Source organism: Pristis pectinata, chromosome 11 (assembly GCF_009764475.1).
Source record: "Pristis pectinata isolate sPriPec2 chromosome 11, sPriPec2.1.pri, whole genome shotgun sequence".
NCBI classification, from domain to species: domain Eukaryota; kingdom Metazoa; phylum Chordata; class Chondrichthyes; order Rhinopristiformes; family Pristidae; genus Pristis; species Pristis pectinata.
The window spans coordinates 45,785,238-45,806,731 of record NC_067415.1 but is presented as its reverse complement, the minus strand read 5'-3'; the positions used below and the strand labels follow the sequence as shown (position 1 = coordinate 45,806,731).

Genomic DNA, 21,494 nt, shown 5'->3' with positions numbered 1-21,494 from the left:
ACCCTATCTATACCTCAATTTTATATACCTCAATCATATCCACTCTTAACCTCTGCTGCTCCAGGGAGAACATACCTATTTTCACCAGTCTCTCCTCGTAAAAGAACTGTACTGTCCCAGGCAACATCCTGGTGAATTGCATCAGCATCCTCTCCAGCACCACATCCTTCATATAGCTTGGTAACCAGAACTGCAAGCAGTATTCCAGCTGAGATCTGACTAAGGTTTGATAAAGTTGGAACATGATCTAACTAATTCTGTTTCATTGCCCCGACTAATGAAAGCCAGTAGCCGACATGACTTACTAACCATGTTATCTACCTGTGTTACCACCTTAAAGGATTGTACTCCAAGGTCCCTTTGTTCCTCAGTACCCACTAAGACCCTAACATTCATGATGTATGTCCTAGCCTCATTAGTGCTCCCAAAGTGGATCACCTCACATTCGTCTGGACTAAATTCCATCTGCCATTTTTCAGCCATTTCACCAACACATCGCTATCTCTCTGCAGTCTAAGACTACCTTCCACGCTGTCAACAACTCTGTCAATCTTCATATCATCTGCAAACTTGCTGATTTTCCTCTCATATTCACATCCAAGTCATTCATGTATATTACAAACAGTGGGGAACCCAGCACTGATCCTTGTGGAACACCATTAGTCACAGGCTAGTCACAAAAACAACCCTCTACCATCACTCTCTGTATCCTATTGCCAGGCCATTTTTGGATCCAGGTTGCCAATTTGCCCTGGATCCCATGGGCCCTAACCTTTTGTACCAGTCTCCCATGTGGGACTCATACCTCTGGTCCATGCACAGATTACCCCAGTTATCCCTAATGGGCCCAACATTTTTTCCTGGTTATTCTTCTGCCATATATATAAGACAGCTACATATATAGATAGAACAGGATTAAATTAATCCTGTCTGACTGCAGTTTTTATGACCCCCAACTTCCTTTTCGAGCACTTCCCTACACTTTTTATACTCATATAGGCCTCCCCTGTCATTAGTTCCCAATACCTGTTATAAGCTTCCTTTTCCCTCTTTATCCAACCTTAATAACCCTCGATATTCAGGGTTCTCTGTAGTTGTTGCCCCTGGCTTTTACCCTTAGAGGAACACAGGGGCTGAAACTCTTGTTATTTTTCCTTTGAATGTTTCCCACTGTGTAGATGTAGAAGTACCTGCAAGTTAATGGTCACAATCTACCTTTGCAAGATCCTTCCATATGTTAATGAGATTGGCCTTCCCCTAATTTAAGACTGTTATTACTGGTCCACTCATATCCTTTTCCATAACCAATTTAAAATATACATGGTTATGGTCATTATCTCCAAAATGATCCTCCACTGACACTCCCTCCACTTGACTAGCTACATTCCCCAAAATAAGGTCAAATAATGTTCCTTCTATCTTTTGTGTTTGTACTTATTGCATCAAAAGTTCTCTGGAGACACCTCAAATTCTGCCCCCTCTGAGCCTTTAGTGCTAAGGCAATCCCAGTTAATAATTGGGAGATTGAAATCCCTCTGTACAATAACCCTGTTTTTATTACATCTCTCTGATATCTGCCTTTATATCTGTTCCCCTATCTCCTGTTGGCAGTTGGGATGTCTGTAATACACCCCCACAAAGTGACAGCAACCTTTCTGTTTCTAATCTTTACTTAGCCTCGATTGGGGAGCTTTCTAGGATATCCTCCCTCAATACTGGAGTAATGCAATCTTTCACGAACAGTGCAGTACCTCTCCCCTTTTACACGCTTGTCCGTCTTGCCAAAGATTTTTACCCTGGGATATTGAGTTGCTAGTCTTATCCATCTGTCAACCACATCTCGGTGATGATAACAATATTGTAGACCCTTGTGTTAATTAAAGCTTTGAGTTCATCTACTTTCCCAATTATACTGTTTGCATTAAAATTGATGCAATTTAGCTTTGAATTCCCTTGATGTTCACTTACCTGCTTGTTCTGCCTCCTGTATTTACTAACTATTTCTCAATGTGATTGTACCTCACCATCTGAACAACTACTCTGAGACCCCCTGCCATCTCAGTTTAAACCTTGCCCAACAGAACCAGCTAATCTCCCGGCAAGGATATTGGTCCCACTCTGGTTAAGATGCATCCTATCCCACCTGTACAGATCCCATCTTTCCCAGAAATGGTCCCAATGATCCAGGAACTTATAACCCATCCTCCTGCACCAGCCTTGTATTCATCTGACCTGTCCTTCTATTTCTATACTCACTAGCTCATGCACAAATTTAGCAAAGCTAAACTGCACTTTGTCTTGCGCACTGAAGAATCTTACTGTATGCCACATGCACAGTTTTTTGTTGCTGCCTGCTCCTTTGCAAAGGGAAACTGATAAATTCACTAGTACTGGAAAAACAGGTTATGCTGTGTGAGTGGTGGGAGATGTGAAGGACATGATTGCTTGGAAAATAAACATTTTAATGATCTTAAGAGCCACCTAGAGAGATATACCTATCCCTGAAGAGGTTTTCATTTCTAGTTGCAGGAGTGTAAAATATTTCTGTTGTGACCTCTTAAATGAATGTTATTCTTCACATGCAGCTGTAACATGGTTGTTTGTGGAAGGTCAAGTGCTTCCAGACTCAACACTGAGTTCATCAATTTCAAATAATCTGCATCTCCAGCATTTTTATATTTGAGATTTCAGATATCCAACATTTACTCCACATTCGTCTATTAATTTCAGAGAATTTTTCTCACCATTCTTCTGTTGTTCATTCTTTCCTGCACTCCACTTATCACGGACATTCCTTTTTCTTCTTCTTCTCATTCCCCCACTCCATCCTTGCCTTTTTCTACATCTTAAAACTCATTTCATCTGGAGCTTTTCCCAGTTCTAATGCAGGATCGTGGACTAGAAATATTTACTTCATTTCTTTCCCCAAGTTGTATGGTCTGCAGAGTATTTCTAGCACCTACTGTTTATATTTCAGATGCCTAGAATCTGCAGTATTTTACCCTTGTTTTCTTGTTAAGGTCTTTGCTTCGACAAGAAAAGACATCTGAAATAAGTCTGTCCCACTGATCAGGTTTCTTGATTACTTCATTTCTGTGGGTTTGAAGGGAAGTAGAGGCTGGAAGGGAGAATCAGATATAAATGTTTTGATGTGAGGTCTTATCAGGATTCGTGAGAATATAATTTTTCTATACAACAGCACAATCTCATAGCAATCAGAACCATATGTAAACCATATGGGGTTTCAGTTAATATTCATGTCAGTTTATTTTCATGTATGAAAAAAGACTAAACTTTCCCTAGTCTCTGCAACATTTTGCTTACCACCCTCTTGGGAGCTTCTTTCACTATGAAAAATGGGATGTAATGGACTTCTGCCAGGCAACATTGTTTCCAATCAAGAGAACTTTCCCACATCTTGTTAATACATCTTGTCATCTTTTGATATTTTCTGGTTATGTGAATCAGGTTTATGTGTTCTTAATGGGCACTCCAAGGAAACATTCTCATTCTGGGTCAGGTTTACTCCATGAACAGGGGGCACAATTACTGTAGAGATCTCTATTTTTCCTGTTTATTTTAACATTTTAATTGCTAAATTAGTAGAAATGTATTCATTTTAGTTCTCTGCAGTCAACTCTGAGGAACTTATTCTTTAGCTATTTCCTGTAATAAAAGATCTTTTTTATTTATGGTCAAGAATGAAATTATCTTTAGAGGGATATCAGTTAACCATTGATTAATATAAACAATTTTAAACATCTTAAACAAAATCTGGAGACACAGGAGATTGCAGACGCTAGAATCTGGAGCAACAAACAAGATGCTGGAGGAACTCAATGGGCCAGGCAGAATCTGTGCAGGAAAATGGTCAGTCGATGTTTTGGGTTGAGACCCTTCATCTGAGTTCCTCTAGCATCTTGTTGGTTGCTGTTTTTGTTTTTACAAAAAGCTTTTACATTGGAATCAATTACTTTAAGTACAGTGACTGTTATGGGAACAAATATACCCATATTGCACAAAGTAAAATCCCAATATGAAATGAATCTGTTTAGCTGGCAGGCTGTATCACTGACCAGAAATTTCTGTTTATTTCCTAGTCTGGGGAGCTGTTAAGTTCAATATTGTAATATTTTTGGGTAATAAATCATTTGAGTTATTTGTCAACTGGTTGAATTAACATGAGTCCCAAATTATAACAACAAACCCAAGCTGTGAAATGACTTTAGCAGAGAAGTCTTTACCATGGTGTTTAAATGAGCAGCACATCTAAGGAAATGTGTATATTTTCAGATTTCCTCAGTGCGTGCAACCCCTTGGGAGCCTCTGGTCTTTGTCCCAGAATCTTTCTTTCTGTGAATTAATTTTCTTTTAAATGTTTGCAGATGGTTTTAGCAGTTCAATTTATTACAAAGTGTTCTGAAGCACACATTTTCAGTGGTGAGAATAACGCAGCCTTTTTCATACATTATAAACAATGTGAGAATTTAACTGTGGCTAGGTCCATTAACCAGGAATAAAGAAATAACATTTGAATCCAATCTTATTTTACCAACAACTTAAAGTCTACTTCCAGGATGTTAGCTTTTACAATCCCACAATGGAATTTCTTATTTCTTAAGTAAATAATGTAAATCTACTTGAAGACATGTTTGCAGTGATCTTTCCATTTTGTAAAGGAATCTTTTCCTTTAATTAAGATGAGCTTGGCCTGGACAAATTTGTCTGATAGCTGGCAGTTCTGAAGGGAACCACTGGCTATCATTTGTTTAGCCCTCAGCTAATAAGGGGCTTCGATGCACTCACTTTGCAACTGTTAGACCTCTACATTTGAGAAATTCTGAAGCTGACTTTTCAGTTTGTGGTTGGATTAACTATTGAGTTTAACAGTAGAGCCCTGATATACTGAAGAGAAGGCTGAAGCAACAATTGCATTTGTTTGAATGGGGGCTGGGGAGGGGGGAACACCAGGCTTGTGGGGAAAAAAGTAAAGGGAACTGTTTCAATTAGGTTACTTTATTTTTTCTTTTTAATTATTTGTTAATATTTCAAAATGCTTTTAAGTACATTTATATAGCTTTTGACTTTTTTAATTATTGAAATATACTTGAATAGATTTTAATGCTTTTGCCCATCAGAGATATTTAACAATTCTAAATAAGCTTTAACAGCTGTCAAAGGTTGTCAGAGCATTCAAGATCCACTGCCTGAGTCTGATAAGGACATGTAATATACTCTGTTGTTTTGCCTGTCACTTAACCAAGTACATAATGTGTAAAATGTGAGAGATTGGGAGAGAGTGATGGTTGTGGAGCAAGAAAAACATTGTAGTTCCTGATTTTTGCAACAGTTTTTGACTGTAAGTAACATCAAAACTGAGAATGTTCAGAAAGCTATTTTATAAGGCAATCTGGTCTTAAAAGGATTGTAAAACCCGTGGATACAGTCCTACCTACTTCTTGTGCAAACTAACCTTGCTTGATTATTTGTTGCTTGGTGAACTACTGGCTCTGATTTATAGCACAAATATAGGAAATGCAAACAGAATGAGACAATCATAGCTAATCGCTGATCCTTAGCATAAATGATCTGCCGCACCTGCATGTTATTAAAGGAAAAGTACTGGGATAAGAGGGAGCATCTCCTCACCCTCCTGACTTGTGCCTAGCCGATGGTGGAGAAACTTTGAAGTGTCAGAGGTGAAACACTCACTTCAGTACATGCATCCTCCGGCCTGCTCTTGTAAGCCATTTTATTTATGCATCTGGTTCAGCTGAGTTTCTGCTCAGTGATGATTCCCAGGATGTTAATGGTGGGGAACTTGCTGATGGTAATGCCATTGATAGTCAAGGGTAAGTGGTTAGAATGTTGCTGCTACTATTCAGCCATTGTCTTGCTGCATGCAGACATTTGCTGAGGAGTTGCAATTGGAATTAAACAAAGTTCTCTCATCGATGAACATCCCCAATTCTGACCTTATAATGGAAGGAAAGATATTGATACATAATTGTTGATGGATTTGCTAAGGACACTTCCCTGAGATATTCTTGCAGTGATGTCCTGTGGCTGGGGAGATTGACCACCAATAACCACAAACATTTTGCTTTATGCGACATGTCAATTTTCTAGAAAAATGATGATCATCATAGTACATGCACATTGTAAATGGATAGGAGCAGTTCTTATGGATATTTCTACAGCTCAAGTAATGATCTCAAAGCTGAGAATGATCTTTGCTTTATGTGATCTTCCAGAGCTAGTTATGGTGAACAATGGAAACAGTTACATTGGTGAGTTTGCTGAACTCCTTGGAAGGATGGAGTCAGGTGTACCATAGAAAAATACAGCACAATACAGGCCCTTCGGCCTACCATGTTGTGCCGACCTTTAAACCACGCCTAAGACTATCTAAACCCTTCCTCCCACATATCCCCCTATTTTAAATTCCTCCATATGCTTATCTAACAATCTCTTGAACTCGACCAACATACCTGCCTCCACTACCACCCCAGGCAGTGCATCCCATAAACCCACCACTCTGGGTGAAAAACCTCCCTTAAACTTCCCACCCATTACTTTAAAGCCATGCCCTCTTGTATTAAGCATTGGTGCCCTGGGACAGAGGCGCTGGCTGTCTACTCTATCTATTCCTCTTAATATTTTGTATACCTCTATCGTGTCTCCCCTCATCCTCCTCCTCTCCAAAGAGTAAAGCCCTAGCTCCCTTAACTATGCGTGCATAGTTTTGTAACAATCAGTCACAAATGGTTTGATGGAAAGGACGTTTCGAACTGTGAAAGATTGATTGCAAATGGTTGACAGGATATGAAATTGAGGCAGAAGTTCCATGTTTCTTATTTCACTACTGCAATGCATTATATGCAATAAGAAGAGAGATATTTGCTGAATTACTGATGATTGAGGTGTCAGAAAGCATCAACACTGTCACTGTGTCACAAACAGGAAAAACAGAAGGAACAACAATGATGCCAGAGATTGTGGTCACCACTTTGACATAAATGAGCTTGAGCTGAAACTAAATGTTTTGTTACCTTCTCCTTGAAAACAACAGTGGAGTACATAACTCAAGATGATACTTTATTATCTTCCAGTGAAGTTACAGCAGTCTCAGTAGAGAAAATCTTCAGATTCAATTTTTTAATAGGGGTATAGTTATTTTACAGTTTTGTTGTTAGTATTGCATTTTAACTGTGTTCTGTTTGTATTATTTCATGTACACTTTTATCCAAATTCAAAGGAAAAAGGTGTGATAACTAAGGGGGCTCTTAGGTGATGTGGGAACTTTAGTTGTTATCCTATTATCAACTGCCTTCTATGGATTAGGGCAAAATAAAAATGGTTTCTAACAATAAAATGCTCATTTATTAACTGCTGAATTGTGAAGGCTGTAGTGCAAATTTCATATGTGAACAATGACAAGTACTAAAGTACATTAATCGGAATATTGTTTCCTTTCCCAAGGTGTTGCCTCAATGTAGCCAATGCTCGTTCCCCTTTCCCCTTTCCCTATTTTCTTACCTCTTTTTCTGAAGTTGGAAGTTGCTGACAGACTTAAATGGATATTTTCATGTCCGAAATGGTAATTTTGATGTAAGGACAGAGAACAGAAATCAGGAATAGCTGACCCTGTCCTCAGCTGCTCTCTACGCATATTGTTTTGTGACCAAGAGTGGGAGCCAGTGGTAGATTGTTTTCTTCATAGCCTGATGTGTTGAGCACCATTGTAGAAATCTTGCTAACACCTGAAATTTCCCAATGATAGTTTTCCAAAATTAATTCAGTGACTATCTTGAATTGTTTACAGCTGCTAGAGTGAAATGATGCAGAATGTTTCACTACGCTACCCTATGTTTTATCTCTTAGAACCCTGCAGAAAACCGAAGAACATTTGGCATTCACCTCCGTGTTCTCGGAGATTGGACAGGTAAGTCCAAAACTTTACAACTGAATTCATTAATAGTAATGTTTCTTTAGTCTTACCACTAACCAAACTACACAACTTTGATTCACTCCTTTTAATCTTTCTTTGAATCCTCAGTAGTTAAAGTAATTCTTAAGATAATTTGCAGTTTACAGTTTCTGTTTCATAAGTATTGATGAACTTCAAGAAACTTCCAGGCTGAGGAGAGACTTTTATATAAAAACTATTTGGGCGCATTTCAACTTTCTGCCTTCTGACTACATTGTGAGGCTTAGGTTTGGATTTTGTGCAACCCTCACTGTATCTTATCAGGGCAAGAAATTGCAGTGCTGAAAATCCAAAACATGAACAGAAAATGGCAGAAATACTCAATGCATCAAGCCCGTGTTAGTAGAAAGAATCAACATTCAAGTTATTAACCCTTCGTCAGAATGGAAAAATGAAAAATCAAATATGGTTTCAAATTGCAGGAAGTATGTTTTCTCCGTTTTCAAGCTATGATGAATTCTCTTTCCACTGATGCTTCTTGACCTGCTAAGTGTTTCCTGTCATCTATGTTAGTTGAATCCTAACGTAGCTTTGTTCATTCCTGATGGATATACAAAGTCATAAGGGGATACAGTATGGAAAGAGGTCCTTTGGCCCACTCCATATAAGAAAGAAAGAGCGTGTAACCTAAAGGTGGGGAATTCCATGTTGAACCCAGAAGGCTGCAACGTGCCCAAACGGATGATGAGGTGTTGTTCCTCAAACTTGTGTTGGAGCTAGTTGCACAGAGAGGAGGCCACAAACAGATAAGTCAGAGTGGGTGTGGGATGGGGAATAAAGTGGCACAATTCCCCATCCCATCCTACTCTGACCTCTTTGTGGCTTCCTACGCTGCCACATCTAGGCCCAACACAGCCTGAGGAAAAATAGCTGTTCCTTTCTAACTGTATTAGAACTGGCCATTTCTGCCAATCATTCATCTATGATTTTGGCTTAGTTTTTTTCTTTATATTACTGTATTTTTCCAAATATCTTTTAATAGAAAGGTAATAATTTCTTAAAATACAAAAAACCTAATTTTTAAAAGGATATGGAGAGGGCTGGATGAAATAGGATGGAGGAGCCTCATATGAGCTGTAAAGACTGGTAATGAGCAGTGGGCCACGTGGATTGTGTCTATGTGCTTATGTTAGCACTGGAAGCATGGTGACACTTGTGGGCTGCCCGCAGAAGACTCTACACAATAAAAAGAAGCATTTCACTGTGTGTTTCGATGTACATGTGACTAATAAAGAAATCTTATCTTATAATTTGATTCAAAATTTATTATTTAAAATTAAGTTCTTACAGTTAAATATTTGCACTTTCAATACCCCATTCCTGTGTGATTGTGGTTTTTGACACCTGAAATTACTCACTTGAATACTTATCGGTATACAATTTGTACTGTCCCATGCATTCCAACCATTTATGTTAATTGATAACATAATGGTAGGTTGGTAACCACTGAACTGGAAAACTCAACAGGTGATCTTAACCAGGATGGATAGTTGCCGTGAGCATATTAACAAAGTGCAACAAATTTCTTTTACCCTTCTGTATACTCCCAACAAACCTACTTTTATATTTAAGTTATTTTTGTACTCACTTTGAGTGGGAAATAAGTAAGTTTTTAATTCAGGGATGACAGTGGTATCAACTGTGCTACATTTGAATTCATACTGTATTTTATGAAAAAGAACCCCAGATATTTCATTAATGCATAACGCTTTTCCAATAACAGACTAAGGGTTGAAAAACAAAAATTACCTAAACAACCCATGAAGGAAAATGGAATGTTGTGATGGAATTTACATGCGTAGTAGTATGGAATGAAAACTGTAATTGCTGTGCATTATATTGCAATAAATTAGTTCAGTATTGAGCATAAACAACGTAATGGATGTAATGAAATACTTCGGATTTTTAAAAATCTTTGTTCTTGCAGAAAGGTTTAGGGAGCTGCTGCTGTCCGAAACAAACATTGATGCAGAGATCCTGCCCATCCTGCAACAGAGAAATTACCCGAAGTAAGTCTGAATAAATGTTACTGTTCTTCTAGAACTAAAGATGATTTCATTTCTGGTCATTTCAATATTATGCATGCTTTTTTAATAGCAGTTGTTGATCCCTCATAATTTGGGATTTGAGTCTATGCAGGTGTGATATAATTGGACCAAATCAACACGTAGAAGGGGTGGGATAGGATGAGGAGGCAGAGCATAGTTGGGAAAATACTGGTGAACATCTGCCAGTCAGCTCATGCTTGCACAAGCTGCAATCCCAAACTTGCTGGTAGTTGTGAAGGGAACTTCCAGAAGGTACTTACAGAACTGTTAGCATTTCCCACTAAAACTAGCCTATTGTAATTGATTATATCCTGGAGCTTTTCATGTAATGTTAGTTGGGAGTTTCAATCAAGTTAAAGAATCACTGTAAAAACAAAATATTTGCATTTATGTAGTGTCATTTATGTCTCTTCAAGGGCATTGCTAAGTACTGTACTGCAATGAGGTATAGGTATTATGATGTAGGAAATGCAGGTTATGCGCAGCAAGCCTCTACAAATAGCAATATGGTAATGACAAGAAATTTGTTTATTCTAAAAAGCATTCAGGCTCAGTTTGGGCTGTGCTTTGCCCTGCTGGCCCAGATAAGTACTTTACCTAAATCAGGATAATTTGCATAATATAACTGCATGTGAATAGCCTGTTTGAGATTGTTTTATATTTTTCGCAGTAACTGGGCTGAGTTGGGTATGGAAAATATTGTAAGTGCTTGAACACAGTTCAGGTTCATATTGGCCATAGATCAAGTTTGAATCAGGTTTTAATTTAATACCTGTGTGAAAGAAAAGATTTTTCATGTATTCTTTCACCTGGAGAACAGGCAGGTACACAGTTTAACATCTCCCCTGAAAGAACATAATGCTGACAATGTCACCTTTAGGTGCAGTAATGTTAGGTTTCCAAAACCATCTTTCAATATGTATAACTAATTAGTATATATGAAGTATATATGGTTTGGCAAAAATTTTTTTTATTTCTTATTATCTCCAGATTCCAGCAGCTTCAACCTCTTGTGTCTCTCTTACCTTTGCCTTCATTCCAGTTTCCTGTAATTTTTCCATGCTTTATTTTAGCTTTCAGAAGCTGTAAAGTAAATTTGCCTACAATTATCTTAGATATACAGCGCAAGGAGCTCCTGTGTTCAATGTTCAGCATGTGCTGAGTAAGCAGAAGTCAGCCATTGCAGAGCAATATAATCGGATGTTTCCGTCTCTGCCCTATCTCTGAAGTGCTAAAGCCAAAGTCCTCCTTCCAGAGTATTTTCCAATAATACTTGCTGGAAGTCCAAATGTGTGGTGGATGAATTGGACTTGGTTATGATGTTATAGGTGGTTTAATAGCTTAATGATATTTTAACACTAGAAAATTGAAAAGAATGCACTACTTGAGAGGTGGTGGAGGCAGAGGCTCTTACAACATTTAAGAAGTATACAGACAAGCACTGGAATTGCCAAAGTATAGAGAGCTATGGACTAGTATAAATGGGTATTTGATGGTTGGATTGGATAGGGTGTTTCTGTGCTGTATGATTCCAATTTCAGAAATGCCCTCAACTAGCTTCACGTGGTTTTAAATGGGTCTTTTTTTTAAAAAAGCAACAAATCAGATTGGAACCTACCCCAGAATATTTTGGCAATATTCAACAGGTCAGTCACCATGAATAAAAGAAAACGACAAGATAGAATTATAACATTGACCTTTCTTGAGATACGAGGAAGAAATGTGCCTAAAGTATTAAATTGTTTTTACAGATGCTGACTGACCTCTGAACATTAAATACATCTCATAAAGTGCACATCCTATACATCTCATAAAGTGCACATCCTAACATCCCTAAGGGCTCATTTTAAATGAGACAAAATGTTGTTGATATTTGGAATCTGAAACAAAAACAGAAAATGATTTGAAACACACAGCAAGAGAGGCTCTCTATTGTATATGGATAGGTGGATCACTGAAAGTATAAATTTCAGAAAACCATATCTTGGTCTAAATAATGTCATCAGGGACTACTTTTAACGTTTCTGCCATCAGCAAAACTGGTTCACGTGCTAAATAGCTGATAACCTATGCAACAGATCACTCTCAAATTTTTCACACGATCCTGCCCACTTTATGAAACTTATTTGTCCATCGCTATCTGAAAAAGGTCTAACTACTCATTACTCTACTGTAGTAAACAGCACATGCTGCATACAAAAAAATATTGTATCTTTAACATAGTAAAGCAATTCAGAGAAACATTAGCAAATGAACTTAATGCTTAGACACACAGAGGTATCAGGGTAGGTGACTAAAAAAATAACAAAAGGAATTCCTTTGCTTTAGGGTCCTGGCAAATTGAAAGCACAGCTATCAGTTGTAGAATAATTAAAAGTGGGATGCTGAAGAAGCCAGAATTGTGGGTATGCAGTATCTTGGTGAGTCTTGGGGCTGGAGGAGATCTGGAAACTTGAGGCCATTGAAGGAATCTAAAAACAACAGGAAATTTTAAGACATTGCTTTACTGGAAAGCAGTATTAGTCGGCAAGCACAAAAGTATGGTTAAATGGGACAATGTGTGAGTTAGGAGTCAGGACATGAACAACAGAGCTTCTGGATGATCTCCAGTACCAGAGTGCAGAACAGAGGAAGCCAAATATGTATGCATTCAGATAGTCAAATATACAGATAACAAAAGCATAGATGATGTTCTCAGTGCATGATGAGCTAAAGTTGGGTATGTTACTCAGAGTGGAAAGTGAAGGTCAGGAGATTTGGTTGATATTATTCAGTACAATCATTTCCCAGGGAGAAGGATGGTGAAAATGGCTGCAGGAGAAAAGTTGCTTCCCAATATTGAGCAAAAGTATCTTTTATCCAGTACTGTATAAACGATCTGCCAGTTTAGAGATAGGAGACATCATGTTGATATCCTGTTGATACCATGTTGATATCATGTTGATATGTTGATATGTTGACATCATGAGATAGGATGTTGTCATCATAGAGATGGGTGTGGTCACCAATTTGTGCTAAGGCACACTATATGGATGAGAAATAACAGGGTACCAAAGGAGAATCTTTGAGGGAACAGAGTGACCTGATTGGAACCAGACAAATTCTGTCCCACCCAGCAGGACAGTGGGAGGGAGGAGTTGTGGGAGTGGCCAATTATGCCAAAAGTTGCAGACTTTGGGGAGACAGGGAATATTAGCATGCCTTTGCCTGGGTCACTCAGGATCTCATTTTTGACAACAATACCTATTTTTCATGCTGCATTAGAGAGCAGGAGCAGGATTAAAAGGGATTCAAACATGGAGTTCCAGGAAATATCTCTCAAATTTATGAGAGGAAAGGATGACTGGGGATGGATCAGTGGTTTGCCGGGATGATGGCAAGTTTCTTTTTGAAGAGAAAAGTGATGATGGCAGATTGTTGCTGTGACGGGAGTTCCAAGGAAAGGAAATGTGAGAGGAAACAATGCCAAGAGTTAGATGGCAGAAAAGAACTCTAGAGAGTCCCGAAGTGAATCTCATGGGGTAGATGAACTGAGAAAAAGATTTGGGAAATAGAAGAGACACTTCAAATGATGAGCCACATCTCAAAGTATTAGCTTCAGTTATTGCTTCTGAAAATGACCACCCTATTTATTAATGCAGCAATGAGTTATGTCAGAAAGCTCTATTTCCATGTACTGCATTCCTCTCCTCCCTTTCGACTTGTGGTAACTTGATATGAGCTGACAGCTACCCTCTTTGTACTGCATGACGTGCGATCAAGAACTCAATAGAAGTGTTCACAGTTCAAATCCAAGCAGACAAAGGAAAATATGTGGTGTTTTCCTGTCAGCAGTTTGCTGTCTTTCTAGTCTTTTTGCCCTGAAGCTTTGCTTCCTGAGCAATTATCACCTCAGCCTGTGCTCACTGAACATTAAATAGCTCTGACTGAATTTTGACAAGCAATATGTAACTGAGAAAAGAGAGGTGATTATGGAAATGTATATCACTAAATCACAAATCAAAATCGTAACAATTAGTTTACTGACTGAAGAAATGGGTTTTAAAAGTGTCACTGTTGCACTGCTGGAGAGATACGAAGTGAACGATCGTGGTAGCAGTTTAGGATACCTTAGCGATAGCACTCTCCACCATTTGATGGTGTTAGGTAGTTCCTAGGATTGAGGATGACTTGCTTCCACTCTGGTTCTGTGGCTGCCAGGTGACTAATATCGCCAATGTGAGACATGCAGTCTACTACAGGTGAGACAGGAAGTGCTCGTGGGATGGTGGGTAGATAGTTTCTGAAGAGGTGCACTCTTCCTGTCATTTATGCTGAAAATCCGTGTGCTCCCAGTGCATGGACTCAAGGTTTTCAGTGCCAAATTGAAAGCTCCTTCTCCATTTTGAATAGCCGTAGCCCATGAATTCCCAAAGGTTGGTTGGGATGTTGCATTTTTCAAGGAGGTTTTGAGAACATCCTTCCATCATTTCCTCCTGGTAATCTTTCCCCCTGACAGAACTCTACTTTGGGAGTCTGATGTCGGGTATATGAATGATGTGACCTTACCAAAGGGGTTGACCGAGTGTAATTGGGGCCTCAGTGGTGTCGATGTAAGCCTGTGAGAGGATGCTCACTTTTGTTCACTTTTCTTTCCAGTGGATTTGGAGGATTTTACAGAGGCAGCACTGATGCCTAGAGGTGTCTTATGTAAGTAATCCAAGCTTCAGATCTATACAGGAAGGCAGGGATTACTTCGCCTATTTGATGTTGACTTTTGTGCTGGCTTTGAGGTTTTGATTTTCAAACACACTTTTCCTCAGTTGGCCAATGGCTCTAGTGGCACAATCAAGGTGATGGTGAACTTTATCTTCAATCTTCAATGCCAGCCTTTGCTGTGACCCGACTCTTGAGATGTGGAAAGTGGTTCACATTTTCCAGGGTCTTCACGTGAACCTTCATTGTGGATCTGCAGTGCTGTACAGTGGGGGCAGGTTGATAGAGTACTTTGGTTTGAGTGTAAGGTTTTTGTGAACAAATCGCCAGTGGCTTAGAATTTGGCCTTCGAACACGTGTGATTGCAAGTGCCGTATGTGTACAACAGCTACCGAGGTTGGGATGATCTTGTTGCTGGAGTGAAGGTGATGTAGGTTGAGTAGCTTTCCATTAGTCATATAGATTAATACCACTCCAGTGTGAACATTAGTGAGATGCAGCATTGCAGTGAAAAAGATTGAAAGAAGTGTTGGAGCAATGATGCACTCTTGAATGACCCTAGTCTGCACTGAGATTTGTTCTGTTGAGGAACCTTTAATTATAACCATGGCTTACATACTGTCATGAAACAAATGTAAGATGGTGAATTTCTGTGGGCAGCCACATTTTAGGAGGGTGCTCTACAGTCCCTCACTTGTCAAAATGAAAGACTTAAGTGAGGTAGAAAGGGGCCTGATATGGTGGTTGATGCTGCTCCCTGCATTTGTATTGAATTTGTCACATGGTGAAGATCATGTCTACTGTGCCTCTTAATGGAAGGAATCCACACTGTGATATGGGTAGCAGCTTTTTGGCCACTGGGAGCAGGTGGTGAATGACTTTCCGGTGACAGACAGCAGGGTAAACCCTCTGTATTTTATACAGTTGGATTTGTCTCTTTTCTTGAAGATGGTCATGATTACAGCACCCCTGAGGTCCTTTAATATATCCTGCTCTTCCTAGAGGTGGATGTTGAGGTTGTGGATTCATGGCTGAAATTCTTCACCCTCAAGTTTTAGGATTTCAGCAAGTATACTGTCTGCTCTGGAGACCTTGTTTTTTAGTTGGAATGTAGTCTATTCAAAATGTTTCTGGTGAGGCATGATGACAAGATTGCCATATTATGGATATCAATGCATATCCCCCAACCTTGGAAGCCATGTATGGACTTCAGTTCTGATTTTGATAGAGTCTGGTCTGTATCCCAGAAGGAGGCAAACTGATCCCCCCAGGCAATTTCAAAGTAAAGGTGGGAAAAGATGCAGCTCTCTGGCAATATGAACAGCAAGAAGGGAGAATGGAAGATTAACATTAACAGGGTCCTTCTCCTGATAATAATCAACACCCTGTTTCGAAACACTGGCATCTGTTAGATTATATCATCGTACATGATATAAGACCCACAACATGTAACTATGGATAACTGTTACCTTCTAATCTGCTCTGTTAGCTGCATTAGTTTGGCCTCAATGCACCAGCATTAACAGAAACATTTCTGCAGGAAAACCAACGTGAAAACTTGTAATTGACCCCACAACGGTAGTTCTTCATTGCCTCACAGACAACCTGTCAACTCCCCACCAAGAGGAGATGAAGAGCACTCACAGTTAATAGACTGCCCTGAGTTTCACCATATTAACATTCGTGAAGAGATCTGGATTTTCTACCAAGAACAACTAGGAGTGGTTTGATGAGAATGTCCAGGAAATCCAGGAATAATTAATTGCAAGTGCATTTCGTCTCTGGATTTAAATCATCTTCTTGCCTCAAGATAAAAGAAATGACTGCAGACACCTGCAGGCAGAGGTTCAGCTGTAAAACCTATGATTGAAGTAACAGATGGTGAGTAAAGAGCACGCTAGGCTCACCAACTGGCTGACAGCCGTGACATGCATGGATTCTTCAGCACCATCACGGTTACGTATGGCCAAAGTACCCAAGCCCCGCTCCACTGACAGCCAAAAGAAATGAATGTACTCGAAGAACTCCTCAGTTGTGACGCCGTCCTTGGTGTAAGTGCCCTTGATCCCATCACAACATCAACTAATTGTGCAGCTTGGGTGAGTCATAATTGTTTGAATAACTTTTGGGTAGGAACAGTTAAACAGAATGAGTGACTTCATTCACATTTCAAGTATAAAGGTTTTGACAGGCTTGTTGCAGGGATCAAGAGTCTAGGATCAGAGCGCACAGGTTCTGAATAAGGGGTAGGCCATTTACGACAAAATAAATTCAATCATTTGGAATTCTCAACCCCATTTGGCTATGGAGGTTCAGTCACTGTGTTAATTCAAAACACAGATTGATAGATATCTGGACGTTAAGGGAATAAAGAGTTATGGGGATAGTGATAGAGAATGGCACCAGGGTAGAAGGTCAGCTAAGACCTCAAAGAACAGTAGGCTTCAGTCTCCTCTCAATCATGTGCAAAGTGATTGATGGTGTTGTCAACAGTATTATCTTTTGGCATTTACTCAACAATTTAAATGCAAAAGACTGCAGAAGTTGAGAATCTGAAGAAAAATGCTGAAACTATTGAACAAGTCAGGCTACAGCTGTGAACAGTGAAACAGAATCAACATTTAGACTTTTCAACAAATGGAATAAGTTAGAAATTACGTAAGTTTTAGGATGCAAGGGTAATGAAGAGAGGGGAGAAAGTACTGGAAGGTATGTGATAGGGTGCAAGGCAGGAGAGATTAAATCACAACATGGATGATGGAATAAGAAGTTGACTTTGATCCAGAGGTAATGTAAATGGGAATGACAGAATCGTTAACTGAAATTCATGAACTTGTTATTCTGAAAGTTGTATTCTGCTTACTTAAAAGATGTATTATTCCTTGAATTTACATTTAGCTTTATTAGAACAGTGGAGGAGGTTGAGAATAGGGAGGTCAGAGTAGGAATGATACAGAGAATTAAAGTGATTGTGATTGAAAGCTGAGGGCCACACTTATGATTTAAACAATAGTATTTTGCAAAGCGGTAACCTATTCTGTGTTTAGTCTCCTCAGATGGTTTCTAAGATAGAATGTATTCTTCCCTTAATTTTTTTTGTGTGTAGAGGAATACCATGCTTGGTCCTTCATATTTAATCTGCCATATTGATATAATGGGAAAGCGAGGCTAAAAGTTCACTGGAGCAAGAGTTGTGGGAGCTTCTGCCAGAATCTGAAAAATGGGTGTTATTCAGCACAAGTACTAATCTCTAAGCCACGGAAGCTTTGGTTTTGGGATGGTCACCAAGACCTCTATTTTCAAGTGGCAACATCTGTTCAAAAATAATGTGTTGTTGCTACATTGATACCAGTATGACTTGGGTTTATTGTGAGATTTTTTTCCCAATAGGCTTCAGAATAATTGACTTAAGAAAAATAGTTTCCCCTTGAGTGTAAGTTAGTCTATCTGTTATTATCATGACGTAATGTACTTACTCTGCAAATTAAACTGAGTGTTCTCGGGACTTTCCAGTTTTATTTACAATATTCAATGTATCATTTTTATCATGGTTTAAAGTGGAAACTGACTGTTGTGGGTAGGAGTTCCCTTGGCACCAACATTCAGTGTGACAAAGTACATCAGTTTAGAAGTATTTCACATTAATGACACATTCAAATTGGCCTGGATAACTCTATTGTTAAAAGGACACAAATGCTTTCTTGGTGTGAAGAAATAAACCACACTGAAGACAGTTGAGACCTAAAAAATAAGCCTCAGACTTCATTAATACAAGTGCATGCAGGAAATATGAACCACAAAATAAGGTAAAATGTAAATGCACACTTAGTCTGCATCCATGAGAAGGTTGACATGGGGGCATTCTGTTAATGTTTATCTGCCTGTTCATCACTCCTGAAATGAAGCCATGAGAAATCTCCCCAATACCTTTTCATTTGAAACTGGAGAGATAGAATACATTAAAGGGAAAGAACCAGTCTTTGGTGCGTGCTTAGGCAAAGTACAGCATTCCCTGATGTTGTGTCTCTTGGCCCAAAGGTCGAGTGAAATTCAAGTGTCCTAAATCAGACATTGCTTCCATTGTACATGTTATTGAAGTGTTGAAATATATACTCTTTTACCTATTGGGAAAGTAGTCAGTGCAAAGTCGCTCAGTTTCTTTTCTAGTTCCTTCTGCAATGGATGGAGGGTACGTGGGCTGGAAATAATAACAGTTCTGTAAAGGTGTGCTAAAACAGTGTTGTGTGAGAGACCAAGCCAATTTTGGGTAAGATTCACCAGCACTGGTACATGTGACAATAATACCTATTCAGAAGTAGACCATTAGGCCCTATGCTGGCTCCCAATAGTACAATCCAAGCAATCTAATTCCCCACTTCTTATCTTGTAGCCCTGTAACTTATTCCTCTGTATATGCTCATCATCTTCTCTTTAATTGTTTTTCCACATAACCTCACTAAAGGGTTACTTGCAGTTGTCATTTAAAGTACCAGCTCTATGACTCCATGACTCTGTTATGCTTTGCATGTTTAAATCCACAAAAAGGGCTTTTTCCCCAGTGTGGATAGTGGAGCTCAAAATAAGGTAATCAGTTGTGTTGGGAGTGAAAAATAGAGCATCCAGGGGTGTCACAGAATGATGAAGTGCAGAACGTTGGTTGCAAGTTTGGCTGGGAGTGATTTTTTTTGAGGAAACTATCAGACAGAGGAATCGGGCCTTCAATGTGCAAATTAACACTCTTCCCCAGCCTCATCTACACAGAACAATTTTGTTTAAGTGATGTCTAATGAGTGTCTCATGCTGTTTGATTTCACTTTTATGTTCATGATTAGCACCGATGGAACTAAAAGCATTGCCGTGCTCCTCGCCATTGCTGGGTTCATCATAAAGTTCTAAAACATTGCACTGTGCAATGGAATTTCTAGACCAAGGTTTTAACCAAATGCTCCAAAACTCCATTTACAATTTTATGCATTATTACCCTGGAATGGAAGAGAAGTGCTTGACTTTCACGATTGAGGGATGTTTTTTAAATTGGTTTATTATTGTCACATGTACCAAGGTACAGTGGAAAAATTTGTCTTGCATACCATTATGGTATTACAACATTACAACAGTGCATCAAATGAAGTGCCATTGAACTGTTGTAGGAAATGAGGCCACCTATTTGTGCATAACAAGGCCTCACAAACAGCAGTGAGCTACATGAACTGATGTAAATACAATAATTGATTTTCTGTTCTATCCAACAGCTAAATAAGGGTAAGCAAAGCAATCACCCATGAAAGGAGTAAGCATACCTCTTCAACTCGTATTTTTTCTCCTCCCACCATCCGCTTACTCAGGACCTATGTGGGGATCACCATTCTCCAGGCAGTCAGCTCAGTTGGTGATGTGGAGTCTGGCAAGCTGACTCTGAGTATCCAATTATTTTTAGTTCCCCAAAAAATGTGCTGGTGAAAGCTGGATGCCAATTTTGGTCCATTTTTGGATTAGAGCAATTTTTGCTGCAAAAAGGGCAGAAAATTAATTTCTCTGCTAAAATCGTCAGATCAAACCTGAAATATCACACTTTTTTTCACATCAAATAAACTTCTACCATGGTGTTTTCTACTTACTGAGAATGACCTGGACAAAATGTGGAAAGGTTAAACTCTTTCTGATGTAGTCTGCAGTGGTAAATGGGTTCATGTCCATTTAGTAGCAAACCAACTTATGAATTTAAAACATTAGTTGACAACACCATTGAAGCTCTTTTTAAAGAAAACATATGGTATAAATAAAATCTGTTGGGAAGAACCATTAATTGTAATAGGCCACACTTCAACATTTTTTGAAATGAATTCATTTTTGGGTACACTCACCCTGATGTAGTTTATTTGGATTAAAAGTTAAAACACTTCTAAGCATCCTGGTGTATTTATAGCTATTGCTTACTTATAGAGAAAAAATTATTTGGTTTTGTTTTAACAGCTTATATATTGATGGTCCATTTGGGAGTCCGTCAGAGGAAGTCTTCAACTATGAGGTTAGCCTTTGTGTGGCCGGTGGTATTGGAGTGACCCCTTTTGCTTCAGTACTAAATACACTATTGTACGTGCATTTTCTTTCTGTCTGACAGTTTTGTTCATGTATTCATGAGTTATAAAGGACTTTGTTGGTACTAACCTAGTTACCTAGTGAGGAAATGTAATGAAGTATTGAATTATCATTAAAGTGTGGGAGCAAACATTCTCATTTAAAGCACTGACAGTATTTATTGGATTTGCATTTGCCCTTCTTTGTGGATTATAAGTAAATTGAGGTCTGAGATTCCTCTGTTCATACTTGATTATGGGATCGCTCTCTTTCCTAATTTTACAAAGAAAACTATTGAGTTGTGAAAATGTTGTTTTAAAATCTAAAAACTGTAATTGCAAAAGCTGCCACTGGAAAACTGAATAGTCACTTATCTTTTGAATTCTCCAGGTTCAGATATCAAATGCATTCACTTGCATCATTTTCATGTTGAATATTGAAACTAGAAATAGGAATTAGTGACATTTATTTGACTGGGTTATCCTTGGATACCCCAGAATCTGTTTTTTTAATATATTAATCAGAATATATAATTCTTCTAATTTTTTGATATTGTGGTGAAAATCTAGGATTAAGATGTATGTGCTCAGACAGTCTAATAAAATGTAAAATAAATTGCTGGTTCAAAATTAGTAACTGGTAATCAAATTATATTTTGGTATGAGACAATGAAAAGTTCTCCA

The 21,494-nt window shown here is 38.7% G+C and overlaps 1 protein-coding gene across 2 annotated transcripts in view; it reads left to right on the top strand.

The window, feature by feature from the left end:
- LOC127575938 (NADPH oxidase 4) overlaps window positions 1-21,494 on the top strand; it is a 119,938-nt gene that overhangs the window by 82,274 nt on the left and 16,170 nt on the right. For both annotated transcript variants that reach the window (XM_052026200.1, XM_052026201.1), the window contains 3 exons: window positions 7,885-7,945; window positions 9,918-9,999; window positions 20,707-20,826. In XM_052026200.1, coding sequence (XP_051882160.1) covers window positions 7,885-7,945; window positions 9,918-9,999; window positions 20,707-20,826 — 263 coding nt within the window. The remainder of the gene's footprint in view (window positions 1-7,884; window positions 7,946-9,917; window positions 10,000-20,706; window positions 20,827-21,494) is intronic.